The sequence below is a fragment of the Brachyhypopomus gauderio genome, chromosome 1, assembly GCF_052324685.1.
Source record: "Brachyhypopomus gauderio isolate BG-103 chromosome 1, BGAUD_0.2, whole genome shotgun sequence".
Taxonomy (NCBI): Eukaryota; Metazoa; Chordata; class Actinopteri; order Gymnotiformes; family Hypopomidae; genus Brachyhypopomus; species Brachyhypopomus gauderio.
The window spans coordinates 25,760,200-25,774,331 of NC_135211.1; the positions used below are offsets into that span (position 1 = coordinate 25,760,200).

General features: G+C 39.2%; 3 protein-coding genes across 5 annotated transcripts in view; 2 read left to right on the forward strand and 1 right to left on the reverse strand.

The window, feature by feature from the left end:
- Positions 1-2,399: 2,399 nt before the first annotated feature.
- rpl29 (ribosomal protein L29) lies at positions 2,400-3,519 on the forward strand. Of its 2 annotated transcripts, none has more exons than XM_077005490.1 (4): positions 2,400-2,502; positions 2,990-3,041; positions 3,139-3,203; positions 3,363-3,519. In XM_077005490.1, the coding sequence occupies exons 2-4, from the start codon at positions 3,005-3,007 to the stop codon at positions 3,453-3,455; spliced, it is 195 nt and encodes a 64-aa protein (XP_076861605.1). In that variant the 5' UTR covers positions 2,400-2,502; positions 2,990-3,004; the 3' UTR covers positions 3,456-3,519. The 2 variants fall into 2 exon arrangements, with proteins under 2 accessions (XP_076861605.1, XP_076861615.1); XM_077005500.1 differs by having other exon boundaries at positions 2,443-2,502; positions 2,944-3,041.
- A 952-nt stretch (positions 3,520-4,471) lies between these two features.
- Positions 4,472-13,964, reverse strand: LOC143514380 (troponin C, slow skeletal and cardiac muscles-like). Its single transcript, XM_077005478.1, has 6 exons — positions 13,561-13,964; positions 6,602-6,632; positions 5,653-5,799; positions 5,468-5,582; positions 5,083-5,219; positions 4,472-4,832 (listed from the first exon to the last, which is right to left on the reverse strand). The coding sequence occupies exons 1-6, from the start codon at positions 13,579-13,581 to the stop codon at positions 4,801-4,803; spliced, it is 483 nt and encodes a 160-aa protein (XP_076861593.1). The 5' UTR covers positions 13,582-13,964; the 3' UTR covers positions 4,472-4,800.
- LOC143514364 (nck-associated protein 5-like) overlaps positions 12,879-14,132 on the forward strand; it is a 65,291-nt gene continuing 64,037 nt past the window's right edge. For both annotated transcript variants that reach the window (XM_077005442.1, XM_077005468.1), the window contains exon 1: positions 12,879-13,036. The gene's annotated coding sequence lies outside the window, so the exon portion shown is untranslated. The remainder of the gene's footprint in view (positions 13,037-14,132) is intronic.

Genomic DNA, 14,132 nt, shown 5'->3' on the forward strand with positions numbered 1-14,132 from the left:
AGCTTACATTACTTGGAATTGCCACATCATTAAGCACTTCTGTATTTTACATATACTTTTGTTTAGGATGAGGTGTATATACAACACACATACAAATGGAAATACCCCACAACGATAGCAATACAAAGTGTGTGTGTTTGTTTGTATGGGTGTGTATGTATGTGTGTGTATGGGAGTCAAGGCATATGTATTGTGTGTGTGTGTGTGTGTGTGTGTGTGTGTGTGTGTGTGTGTGTGTGTGTGTGTGTGTGTGAGAGAGAGAGAGAGAGAGAGAGACAGACAGACAGACAGACAGACAGACAGATCTGGTATGTGTGTTTGTGTGTGTGTGTGTGTGTGTGTGTGTGTGTGTGTGTGTATTGGAGGTCTGGTGTGTGTGTGTGTGTGTGTGTGTGTGTATTGGAGGTCTGGTGTGTGTGTGTGTGTGTGTGTGTGTGTGTGTGTGTGTGTGTGTGTGTGTGTGTGTGTGTGTGTGTGTGTGTATTGGAGGTCTGGTGTGTGTGTGTGTGTGTGTGTGTGTGAGTTCTGTCATATACACCATGTGAGGCTCCTACAGCCTGCGGCAGATGTTACGCAACATAGATGGTGCAATAGAGGGAAGTGGAGGAATGACTGAACCTGTAGTGGTTCCTCTCGACTAAACATCTTGATTAACAGAAATGTCACCTGAAAACTCACTTGTCACACTGCCAGAACTAAGCAGATTGTATTTTAAAGTCTTAAAGATTAAATGTACATAACGAACTGGCCACATGGCCACCTGCTTTTGCCAAGAGCTTAATATATCTCTAAAATATAATGTCCTTATAGCTGATGTGTATAATATTGTTGGTGTGCATATTATTCTGCTCTTTTCTTTTTGGCTGCTGTATTATATATAAAAAATTCTAAGATCATTCTGATGACTGATACACTATAGTTATATAGTATATAGTAGACACTATACTTGAGTCAGATCAGCATTCGTAAATGAGAACCTTCTAGAAGTCTCTAAATATTGTAACAAAGCAAAGCCAGCAAAGCAAACTAGAACTACACTAACTGGTTTTGTGTTGAAGGCTCTAAATATTGGATGGGAGGGGGAGGCTTGGGAGGGTTACGGTTTCAGAGGAGGGTTAGGGTTTCAGAGGATAGGGTAAGGGTTTCTGAGAAGTGTTAGGGTTTCAGAGGAGGGTTAGGGTTTCAGAGAAGTGTTAGGGTTTCAGAGAAGTGTTAGAGTTTCAGAGGAGGGTTAGCGTTTCAAAGAAGTGTTAGGGTTTCAGAGAAGTGTTAGGGTTTCAGAGAAGTGTTAGGGTTTCAGAGGAAGGTTAGCGTTTCAAAGAAGTGTTAGGGTTTCAGAGAAGTGTTAGGGTTTCAGAGGAGGGTTAGGGTTTCAGAGGAGGCCAAGTTTCATGTAAAGTTCCATCTGTATGATTCTGCAACTTTAGAGCAGAGCAAAGACACATGGGTCATATTCATTTCCTTTTTTAATATTACACAATAAAATGAGTCAAAATGAAACTGCTTCTGACTGCGTGGTGCAAATACTTAATGTGAGACACAATGTCAAAAGGCAGCAGTTGTAATTCACACATTTTTACAATACAAAAAATTCTTTTCACATTTTAAAGATTTTATGACATTTGAATTTGATAACTTTGCTCACACACTGGTCAGCAAATTTGTAATATTTGGAATTGACTCATGTTTTTTCACTATGCAAACATAAACCATCTGTATCACGCCAGGATTAATTATATTCCTTTGATAATTTCGTCCATCAAATCTGTCACCTATTTTGTCCAATAAAACCTATAAATTAAATTCTACCTCGTTTAAATGTACCATACATTTGTCAGGTTTTCAGGCACTTAGGACCTGAGATTACCAGCTGGAGTAACAGTGACATCTTCTGGACAATATTCAGACCATTCATTTATAAACAATGGTGCAAAATTAAAAAGTTATGTAGACATATCCTACATTTTTGTCTGTTACCTTAAAGTGTTTCAGATGGCGCACTATTAGGTGTCTTCAGAGGCATTCGTCTGGTCTGGAAGTAGTATATGCATAAAAAATGCAATGGGATTTATATTAATGTTTAATGTAGGCGTGAAGTAGGACTACTCATTTATTTAATGTAGTTATGTAGTGGGTCTACTCATTTTTAAATACTGGTATATAGTAGGACTACTCGTTTTTTTCAAGGCCTACACACACACACACACACACGTCTCCATTTCTGTAGGTGTTTTAATCACATTTAACAAACTTTACATTTGTACTTCTTACAGTAGGAGGAATCTATGATGAAAATATATACGAACACTATATAAATAACACAATATATTTCTCTAAAACATTTCTAAAAAATAGTTTCAAAGTAAAAGTTACATATCGCTGAATGTTGACCAGGATGCCGAGGGCATGTTGTGGTTTGCTTCACGTTTCATAGTGGTTCTAATTTCCCATAATTCCTTCGCCGCTTCCTTTCTTCCGGTTGTCGTGCTCTACGTGTAGCAGGTATCATATTCGCCTCTTCATTTTTGTTAAATCTAATGTCATCCTGTGTGTAAATAAAGTTCTTATAGAATTACTTTGTCTTGGTGCGTAGGGTAACATTTGATAAGTAACAATATTCCGGAATTAATATTTTTATGTTGTGCCATTGCTTAAGAAAAATATGTATTGTGCTGCTAGCTAGCTAGTATACTCGAACAGGTATAATTTGAGTGTAGATGAACCGTGTAGCGTATTAACGCCGTTGTTCCTCTACGGTTTATACTGCTCATGTTGTGTCACTACACGACCCTTTAGTATCATAACAGCATACGTTATTATTTTTTATTTTGTTAAACGCAAGTAACCTACACATTTGTTAGCTTTCTAGCTAGCAGTTAGATTCGTAAGCTAGTTAGCAGGTGTCCTTTATTTTGTTCACTGTTCATAATACTATGTGGCTAGATTGGAGCTATTTTAACGTGGTTTCCTGCAAAACCTCAATTAACAGACGTTGTGACTGAAAATGGCAAAGTCTAAGAACCACACCACGCACAATCAGTGTAAGTGGACGCGTCCAACAGCACAATTTTAAATGGTATAGCTAGCTTACTTATTCTGTGTTTCCTCACTGTTGTACTGTCTTGTGTGCCCATGCAGCCCGTAAATGGCACAGAAACGGCATTAAGAAACCTCGGTCCAACCGGTATGAGTCCCTGAAGGGGGTGAGTGACATGGATGTCTCTCTTAGCTCTACCTCATGTTCATTGTTAACGGTTTATCAGTTAAAGCTGTATTGATATTTAGCACTAAGCCATTGCCCTTGATTATATATCAGATACTCTTGCTTTGTAAATGTAAACCTGTGGACTTTGTCTTTACAGGTTGATCCAAAGTTCTTGAGGAATATGCGTTTTGCCAAGAAGCACAACAAAAAGGGGCTGAAGACTACTGCTGCAAAGCAGGTCGCCAAATAGTGATGAGCAGATATTTCAAAAAGACTTTATACCATCCACAATAAAGCCATGCTTTAAGTGAAAATGCGAATTTATTATTTATCATTGCTATGCATTGTTTTCCTAACTTCTGAGTTTTCTCTGAGGTGTATACAGATTTTCATTCCATCCATACACAGACCTCTTAATGCTCACCTAGGCTCCAGTTTGAAGTTAGTTTGTGAAATCTACAGTTGAATAGTACTGCACCAAAGGCCACTGGAATGGGATATGTTTTGTTCTGATGGGAATTTTGGTGCTTTCCGTGTGTTGGCCTCATGTTTCATAGCAGAGTATTCCCTTATTTGGCTGTCAAGTGGTTGTGGGGTATTACTGGATACGTTATCCATTAAGTGTGTTTGTACATAAATAATAACTGCATGGCAGAACTGTATCCCAGATGTGAGTTCTGTTTTTACAATCGGGTACCTACAGCCTCAGCTGAAACACTTGTGTTCCGGTTAGTCTGATTTATAGGATCAGTTAAATTACTTTTTTAGTGTTTTGTCTGCGTATATAAAACAGTTTGCATTAGTCGCCCTCTAATGTCTGATCATGAGGCCGTTGAGGTTCTGAGTAGTCATGGAGATACTCTGCTGAACTATGGAGAAGTGTTCAGTTGATACCATACAGTCTTGGTCTTCTTGACATGACTGTATTGGTGAATGTATTTTATCCAGTAAGGTTTATACTGTCATCATATTCTAGAAATAGCTGTAGCATGTTTTGACATCTGTTCTAATCCTACTGGTTAGAGGATGCAAGTGCATATTTTACCCAGTCTCCAGTGTGCTGGAATGCTAACCCTGGTTCACTGTTGGCGGTAAAAGGCTTTTAACTGGGGCTGTGTTACGGCCTGTCTAGGCGTGAGGACTGTAACAGTGGTGTAGGTGAACAGCAGTGTGAATGTAGGTGATGATGGGACAACAAGAATGGGTGGTTAAAGGTGTATTAAACAGAAATTGTATTTACAAGACATATACATACACGTAACTGGTCTTAGCTTCAGGAGTGGCCCAGGCCAACATAACAAACAGAACAGAACTATAAAATAAACCAAACTCTGAAAACAAACATACAATACTACCCTAACTCCCTAACAAAAACCATACAAACAAACCCAAAACAAAATGGCCACTCCCTACTTACCAGTACACCAACAACACAGAATATTTACAAAATTTGTCTGAGCCTCCTGTGGCTTATCAAAAGCTTAGAAATTCTGTTTCCAAAACTGAATGAAGTCATTTCAGATGTAAGACTTAGAAAATGAAAGTTGATCAAAACGTGTGCAAACTTGTGTAGATCAGTTTCTCAATAATAGTCATTACTCTACATCTTTCATGAATTCCAGGAACTCTGAAACACAAATACACACGTTAGTTTTTTTGCAGTTGTGGTTGATTAATGATGAATGATTAAAAATACTTGTGTATATTTTAGTTACATGCACACACAACCTGTCAGTAATGATTTAAACAGTATTACCATCATAATCTAATGTAGCAGCGATGATTTAAAAAGCATTACTATCATAATCTAATTAGTAATTATAGAAACAGTATTACCATCATAATCAAATTATCAGTAATTATTTAAGCAGTATTACCATCATAATCTATCTTCCCATCATTGTTCTTGTCTCCATCTTTCATAAGTTCTTCTACGTCCTCTTCAGTTATGATCTCTCCAGTAGCTGTGAGCATGGCACAAAGTTCTTCTGTGTCGATATATCCGTCTCTGTTTCTGTTAATATAATTTTGGCTTAACCGATTTTAAATACGTTATCTTTTAGTTTAGATTTTGAGCAGTGTCTCTGACAGTAAACTTGGAGGGTTTTTCAGAGTGCTTAAGTAAACACAAATAAGATGTGACAATATGTTCAACATAAACATTTGAACAGAAGGCCAGGTGACACTGCTATATTGGTAGCATAACTGAGTTGCACTCGGTGTGATATCTACTGCAGGAATGTTCTTTGTGTAAACACTCACTTATCGAACATTCTGAAGAGATCAGATAACTCCTCCTCACACTTCGCTTTGCTGTCGTCCTTCATACATCTCACCATCATCACCAAGAACTCATCAAAGTCCACTGTACCACTGCCTGTGAATAAATCACAAATCACACAGTTGGGAAAGTTTATTTGGCATAAGCAGGCTGGACCTCTATTCACCGTCCTCGTCGACTTCATCGATGATCTCCTGCAGCTCCTCGGGTGTTGGGTTCTGCCCCAGCATCCTCATCACCTTGCCCAGCTCCCTGGTGCTGATGCAGCCGTCCTCTGCGTCCTGCACAAACACTTCAAATGCGGCTTTGAACTCTGGAAGACACAAGAACCTTGACGTCACTGTTAGGATCAACACATGATACCAGCGGTGCAAAATGCTTTATTCTCAGATCACTTTGAGATCTAAACTTTTTACTTGTGTAATGGACCGAAAAATCCCTAATTATGCATTTACTTATGCATCCTAATTATGTAAATAAAGTTATTAAGTAAATATTAATATGAGAAGCCTAGATAAATAACAATTACATAGCAATACAGAATGAAACAACTCTTGAAGAGGTATATACTGTATGTGCCCTGTATCACAGCTTAGCTAAAGGAGTCATACATCCAAATTTAAGTTCCATATTTAATCATGGATACATACTGAGTCATGGAACCATACAGAGTCATATGGAATCATACAGAGTCATGTGGAATCATACAAAATCATGAAACCATACAGCATCTTATGGAAAGATACAGTCATATGGAGTCATAGGATTAATGTATGGGCTCTTAAGCCAGACAGATGTTGGTCTAGACATGGACATAATTAAATCATTGCCATGGAATATATTTATACATTTTCTTATATATTCCGATGCAGAATAAAATGAACAGGACAGTCTCCTAAGTTAGCAGCTAACTTATTTCCCCCACTCTGTGTTCCATGTAAGGAGTTTATATTTAGCTTCAGTAATGCTAATGGGTCATTCCAGTTTTCCCATTGGGAAACTTGGTGAACATATGATCAGATGATGAGTCTTGATTCAAATACAGATATAATGTGCTGTTATCTGTGCCTATAAACACCCGTATTGGAGTAAATCAAAGAAGTTTAAGGTTTTACCACTTCTTTGATCTTCAGTGAGCTGCTCCACCTGCAAACATAAAAAAATCTGTCATAAACTTTGTCAACTTTGACATTTTTAGCATGTAGGCTGCTATCTGAGCATGAGACGGCAATGTATATCAGTAAATAAACTCCATAAAAAAACTCCTTTTCAGTATGTAAACATCTCTGTTATATCTCTATAACTCTTAATCTGGCTATTCATACAGAGAGTCCAGATCCGCAGATTTGTCGATGCAGTATCACTACACATTAAAACCAACTACACTCATTCTCTCATGTCCTGGACCTTACCGCTGCCTTGTAGATGTTATCCATTTTAGGTTTCTGGGTTTGTAATGGGGTTCCCTATCTCGGTGTCCTACTGAGAGTTCTAGTCATAGCCAATGGTTTTATAGTCCTCCCTCCCAAGACAGTAATATGAATAATTCATGAACAACTGGCTCAGGCAGCAATTACATATTTAAACTTAGATCAGATATGATCCACAGAGTGTACATTGTTGCTCTTCTCTTAGATCAAATATGATCTACAGTGTGTACAGTGTTTCTCTTCTCTTAGATCAGATAAGATCTCTGATTTCTTCATTGACACAATTATTCAACCCCTTTACGACTACCACTCCTAAGAACAGAGGTTCATTCCAGTGTTTTCCATCAGGTATTGAAAACATCTGTGGATGTCAACGAGCAGCAATCAAGCATGATAAGCACCAATTAGGCAGATTTAAAAGGACTGTGATACTCAGCTCCTTCTAGACATCTACTGGTGTGTTTCCAAGCATGGCGAAGGCAAGAGAATGGTCCCAGAAGACAAGAGAAGAGGTTATTGCTCTTCACAAGAATGGCAATGGATATAAAAAGATTGCGAAGTTGTTAAATATTCCAAGAGACACTATCGGAAGTATCATTCGCAAGTTCAAGTTAAAGGGCACAGTGGAAACGTTACCTGGTCGTGGCAGAAAGAAGATCCTGACCGCGACTGCTGTGCGCTACCTGAAGTGTAATGTGGAGAAAAATCCCCGCGTGACTGCTAAGGAACTGAAAAAAGACCTGTCAGATGTGGGCACTGAAGTTTCAGCTCAGACAATAAGGCGCGCACTGCATAACGAAGACCTCCATGCCAGAACGCCCAGACGCACCCCCTTGCTGACTCCAAAGAACAAGAAAAGTCGACTGCAGTATGCCAAAAGTCATGTGGACAAGCCACAAAGGTTTTGGAACAGTGAACTGTGGTCAGATGAAACTAAATTAGAACTGTTTGGGACAATGGACCAGCGCTATGTTTGGAGAAGGAAGAACCAGGCTTATGAACAAAAGAACACCTTGCCTACTGTGAAGCATGGCGGGGGGTCAATTATGCTTTGGGGCTGTTTTGCTTCTAATGGTACAGGAAAGCTTCAACGTGTGCAGGGTACCATGAATTCCCTTCAGTACCAGGAGATCTTGGAGGAAAATGTGATGGAGTCAGTCACAAACCTGCGGCTTGGGAGACGTTGGACCTTCCAACAGGACAATGATCCGAAGCACACATCCAAGTCCACTAGAGCATGGTTGAACATGAAAGGCTGGAACATTCTAGAGTGGCCATCGCAATCACCAGACTTAAATCCAATTGAGAACCTCTGGTGGGACCTAAAGAAGGCAGTTGCAGTGCGCAAGCCTAAGAATGTGACTGAACTGGAGGCTTTTGCCCATGAAGAATGGGCTAAGATACCCATAGGTCGCTGCAAGACACTTGTGTCAAGCTATGCTTCACGCTTGAAAGCTGTCATAACTGGAAAAGGATGTTGTACTAAGTACTAAAAAATAATGTCACTAGGGGGTTGAATAAAACTGATAATGATGTGAGCACAGTAAAGACATTTGTGGTTATTCCATCATAAATATTATGTTATGTTTGTCTAATTTATAAGTGCCTCTTTGATATAATTGTAAATAAGATGACTGAAATGATCAAAATCAATGTCAAACTGGCCAAAACACTTTATTTCAGTGGGGGTTGAATAAATTTGATCACAACTGTACCTTATACTTACACTTACATTTACATTATACTTACACTTACATTTATAGTATACTTACATTTACATTTACATTTAGGGCATTTAGCAGACACTGTTATCCAGAGTAACTTACAAAGTGCTTTGCATCTGTTCCCAGAATATCCAGAATCCTAGTACCCTACTGTAGATAGATACTCTTGAACCAGACTACTACCAAACTACAGGAATCAATGTCATTACCAGTATTGCGAATTAACATAGACTCACTTAAAGAACAGGAATTAAAAACTTATACCTAGAAGTGCAAATAATCATAGACATAAATAAACGATGTAAAAAACAAGGACAACAAGAGCTGTCTGCTGAGTTAGTGCTCATTTAAGTACTCAACAAACAGGTGAATCTCCAGTCTATATTTGAAGATGGCAAGACACTCTGTAGTCTGAGCAGTTAATAGAAAATCGTTCCACCATCTCGGAGCCAGGACAGACAATAGTCTTGAGTTTTGAGCTAAATTTTAGGTCAAATGGAGCTTAAAGGAGTCCGAATATTTATAAATATTTTAGAATGTTGAAGAAGAAAATGTTTAATTTATTTCCTGGATGGCCTCCTTTACATCTTGATACTCTGCAGAGCTAGCCCATACGCTGGACCAGAGATCACACTGGGTCCGGTTTGTTTTCATGGTGAAGCTCTCAAACACGCTGCTCTGCAGCCTTCTCTTAAGCCACATGCTGTGCTGCTTTTGTCCACCAGGAGGAGACACATGCTAGCTTCAATGTAATCGAGCGACCAGCCACACTTGAACTCCTGTCTGCATAACACAGCAAAAGCGCTCAGGTACTTGGTCTTTGTTTGGTGACGTCTAGATGCTAGGCTGCTCATTTCAGCCAAGAACTGCCTCTTGGATCTCTAAAGCTTCATTTTCTCCCAACCCTCGATGTTCCTTTGTGGTTCTCTTTCTAGCATGAAAGACACTTTTAAAAGTGCATAAATACATTGTTTAAATAGTGAGTGACTCGGGTCCAGCTTGGTGTTGATTCTGCTTCTTTGGTTTATCGAGCTCCGAAACTGTTCTAAGCTTAGGTTCTAGTATCAGATTATGCTTGGTTGATCTGTGGTTTGGTTTGGCCTGGCCTGGTTGGTTTATCTGTGGTCTGGTCTGGTTTGGTTTGGCCTAGTTTGGTTTATCTGTGGTTTGGTTTGGCCTGGCCTGGTTTATCTGTGGTCTGGTCTGGTTTGGTTTGGCCTAGTTTGGTTTATCTGTGGTTTGGTTTGGCCTGGCCTGGTTTATCTGTGGTCTGGTCTGGTTTGGTTTGGCCTAGTTTGGTTTATCTGTGGTTTGGTTTGGCCTGGCCTGGTTTATCTGTGGTCTGGTCTGGTTTGGTTTGGCCTAGTTTGGTTTATCTGTGGTTTGGTTTGGCCTGGCCTGGTTTATCTGTGGTCTGTTTTTTTGCAGATCTTGGTGGCACTTTAGACTTTGCTTACCATGTCACAGCTTTTAATTTGGCTGTAGATTTGTTCCTGTTGTCATGACAGTAACATATTTTCTCATGTCCATTTGCAGCACTTTGCATGAACCCTGGTACTTGAAGATTGCTTCTGAGGAAATTTCACCAAACAAGCTTGTAGTCGTCGTCTTAAATGTGGGTTTTTTTCTGTGAAGTTGTAGTTTTGTTATAATTGTTTTAGATTTTGATATGCTTATATTCATGGAGGTACAATGTGCACTGTGTGTCAGTCAGTTTGAGTGGCACCACTGTATCAGTATTTCAATCTATTGTAAATATGTAGTAGTGAGACAACTGAAAAGCTTTCCTATCAGGTAAGATGTAATGAGACATGCAGGGACATGTACTACTTCAAAGAAATTGGGACCCATACACAGCTGTCCAAATTTGATTTATAATCAACAGATGCTGTAGCGCCGTCGAGGTACTCTCCAAATCTTGATCAAAGCTGGGACTTCTGATCAAGCGCCAGCAATTCTCTGAAAATACATAGATGCTAGTTTAATTCAGCCCTAGCATTGTAATATGATCTTTAATATAATCAGTATTAGAATATTCCCATCACTACAGCCTAGTGTACTACTGAGATACATGCATTTAATACAGATGTACCCTGAATACTTTTACTACACTATTGTAAACTGGATCCTTAATGCGTTTTCACAACTTTCAAACCATAACCAAAAACTTCCAACATCATCAAGAAAGAGTAGACAGAATGAAGACGGTATACATTTCAGTATACACTACCGGAATACTTGAGACATGCAACCAAACTGCAGCGATTTCATTATTGTCTGAAAAGATAAGACCACTGTGATGGACAAACACCTCAGTGTTCAAACTAAGACATCTGGCTTGAAATGTCTAATCATTCAACACTTTCAGTACGTCGTAAGGTTCCATGAGTCATGCTATCTGGAACAGGCTTTTCTTTCTTCACACAATTTTTGCTGCCTATCTAGGATAACCACCCCTGAACAAGGCAAAGAACAGGGTTGAAATACACTGAACTAACAAGGGAAACAACTAGAAACAGGTGGGAATCATAACCATGGGATGGGGTTACAAATGGCATGGGAGTGGCAGGAGAAACACATGGTGAACCAAAACATAGACACATGGCTAGAAAAACAAAAGGTACACTTGACAGTTGGGGGCGGGGCTAGACGTGACAGAAATCAGAATCAGAAATCACACAGATTAGTCATGCAAATCTTTTGCTGTGCATACTATGATTGTGACATGAATGTGCACCTTCTATAGCTGAGCCGTCTTTAATTAACTGATTTCAATGTAAATCTTAATTAAAAAACAGTTTACTCATTTGACTAAAGTAACATCCGTTTAATAACTCCTGTAGTGGATTAGGCTGGCAGAGTGGTCAGCCCTGCTCATTCTAACACTATATAAATAAATATATGTAAACATTTATATACATATAAATTGAGAGACTGTGTGTGTGCTTATAAGTGTGAAATACCAGCATCAGTCTAGACTGGCATCTGAACAGAGACTTAGCTTTTAGATCTTGGTCTGATTGTATTTTGTTTTATCTATTGGTCTTGTTGTGTTTTCTTGTACTGTTTATGTGTGGCCAAAAAAACCCAGCCATGCTGAAATCATTCAGTTCTAGACAGATGAATAGTGTTATCCTGAAAAAGAGAATAATGAAGACAGGTGGAATAGCTACTCCTACCACCATCAGGACACAGATGTGTTGGAGATCAAAGATCAAAATTGTGCCACCAATGAGACATGGTGATACCTGTTTTAGAGATGTCAGTGAGTGCAGCACCTGCTAAGAGAAGTGATAAGGTGACTACTCCTTACACTTGAGGCAGCCTTGTGCTTCTTTCACACACATGAAACCAGATATAAAGATTAAACTCCTGTGTTTCAGGGATGAGAGATGTTGAAGATCCCATCACATTGAAAGAAGAGTTGTAGAGTTTTTAACATCTTGCCATCTCAGAAATAAAGGCAACACTCTTCACAACATACTACCATGAAGATTGATACACCCTTCACACCATACTACCATGAAGATTGATACACCCTTCACACCATACTAACAGGAAGACTGATACACCCTTCACACCACACTACCATACCATGACTGATACACCCTTCACACCATACTACTATGCCATGACTGATACACCCTTCACACCACACTACCATACAGAAGAGGCATGTGCACGCTAACAAACGCTCAAACTACAACAAACTTTGGGAAGAATGACTTTGTCCAAAGTCCTGAATTGACCTACTTTCATTAAGCATAAAATTGATGCACTGCTGTCTTGGTGAGCTAGGTCTTGTAAGATATTTTTTGTTTACATTTCTGTGGTTGTACACAAGTCAATAAATGAAAATAAGCCATGAAAAATATTGCTTTTTCAGAGGGAAAAAATATTTTCAATATTTTCTGGACCTCATGTATATAGTGTCACCATAATAGCCAGCACGTTTTCATAAGGAATAATATACCCATTTAATGTCACGAAGATTTATGAAATATCTGTTGTTGTTGTTGTTGTTGTTATTATTACATTTTAAATGTTCTAAATAAGTATCAAACAGTAGACAATTTGAACATTTTTTTTTTACCAATTTAAGGTTTTTTTTTTATTATTATTCCATATAATCATAGTTAATGTTAGTGTATCACCTATAGGGAAGCTAATGTGAACCTCAGTATTTAATGTTAGTAGTGTGGCGAGTTTATTCAAATGGTGACATCACATTTCCTAAGGCGCGAGCAGGGTTCTGACCACGGAAACGATACTCCTAACGCACGAGCGCACGATACGGCGCTGCAAGAAAACATTTGTTAGCCGGAGCATTTAACAGCTGCGTATTTAAGCGCATGCTTTAGTTTCAGAAGCCACGCCAAATAGCCCGCTGCATTAGGTAAGCTGTTGTTTTATCTCTGTGTGAACGGCAGACTGCACAGTCTTGCAATTGCCGGATTGACTTTTTGTAATAACGGCGCTTTACATAGCATTAGCTTTTCATGAGGATGATGTGCGGGTTATTCCTTCGATATCACCGCATTACACTGTGACTTTAGGCCTGAGATTAAAGCAAATAGCCTGTATATTGCTGTAGCACTGGGCGTTTCGTTCTGAAACCCCATACTCTACAGTAGCCTATCAGAGCGAACCAAAAAGACAGCGCTTCCCTCGTTACAGGTCTTTTTCATGCTCTCGCTTGGCATTTTCGGGATGACGATTACAAAAGAACCGAACACACCTACTTGTGGTCGCTTTAATGAGCCAGCATCGTTATTGTGTGTAATAAAGCGAGGATTACTAAAAGCATTCATAACTCTCTCATGTCGAAAAAGCAGAACCTATTTTAAAACTGTTCTATTGAAACAAAAAAATGCCAAATTTAAGTGTAAACGAAATGGAATTTAGATTGGTTGCGGTTACCTTTGATCTGAGGTAGAACATCTGTGATGGACAGATGCCGATGGCACAGTCACATCTCAAACCTGACGCGCGATTTGAGTGTTTAGAGGAGACTGTATGTTGGTGGATTAAGGCGTCTGGTCTGGATTCATTGCCTGAATTGTTCGTTTTCCATTAACTGTCGTAGTGTTAATTAATTTAACACAATTTCTGAAAGCGTTGGATGTTGTAGAAGCTAAACGCACATCAGAAATCTGAGGAGACGTCGGTTCGTTTTGTGCATCAGTTGATTGGACATCGTGGAAAATGAACACATAATCCCTTCAGTGTTTGAACAATTCAGAGACCAGTTGTAGAGGGATGTTTTTGCATCCTGTCTGGTAAATAGAGTTATGCAACTTGATTACTGTCCAGTGTGGCTATTATCACTGTGTTGTAACTGGCTATTATCACTGTGTGATCCATGAACTGTCCTGCACCCAGACGCAGAATGTCTCTAAATTAGGTAGAATATACACATATGTGGGGGTACGTGATCCTGACACCATCCTATGCCAAAGGTAAAAGACCAAGCTGGGGAACAGCAAGGGTGT

Coding starts and splice junctions, on each gene's coding strand:
- rpl29 (XM_077005490.1), top strand. CDS start 3,005: ATGGCAAAGTCTAAGAACCACACCACGCACAATCAGT. Junction 3,042..3,138: donor CCACACCACGCACAATCAGT/GTAAGTGGACGC, acceptor GTGCCCATGCAG/CCCGTAAATGGCACAGAAAC. Junction 3,204..3,362: donor GGTATGAGTCCCTGAAGGGG/GTGAGTGACATG, acceptor TTGTCTTTACAG/GTTGATCCAAAGTTCTTGAG.
- LOC143514380 (XM_077005478.1), bottom strand. CDS start 13,581: ATGTTCTACCTCAGATCAAAG. Junction 6,633..13,560: donor TGTTCTACCTCAGATCAAAG/GTAACCGCAACC, acceptor TTATGTTTGCAG/GTGGAGCAGCTCACTGAAGA. Junction 5,800..6,601: donor CACTGAAGATCAAAGAAGTG/GTAAAACCTTAA, acceptor TGTGTCTTCCAG/AGTTCAAAGCCGCATTTGAA.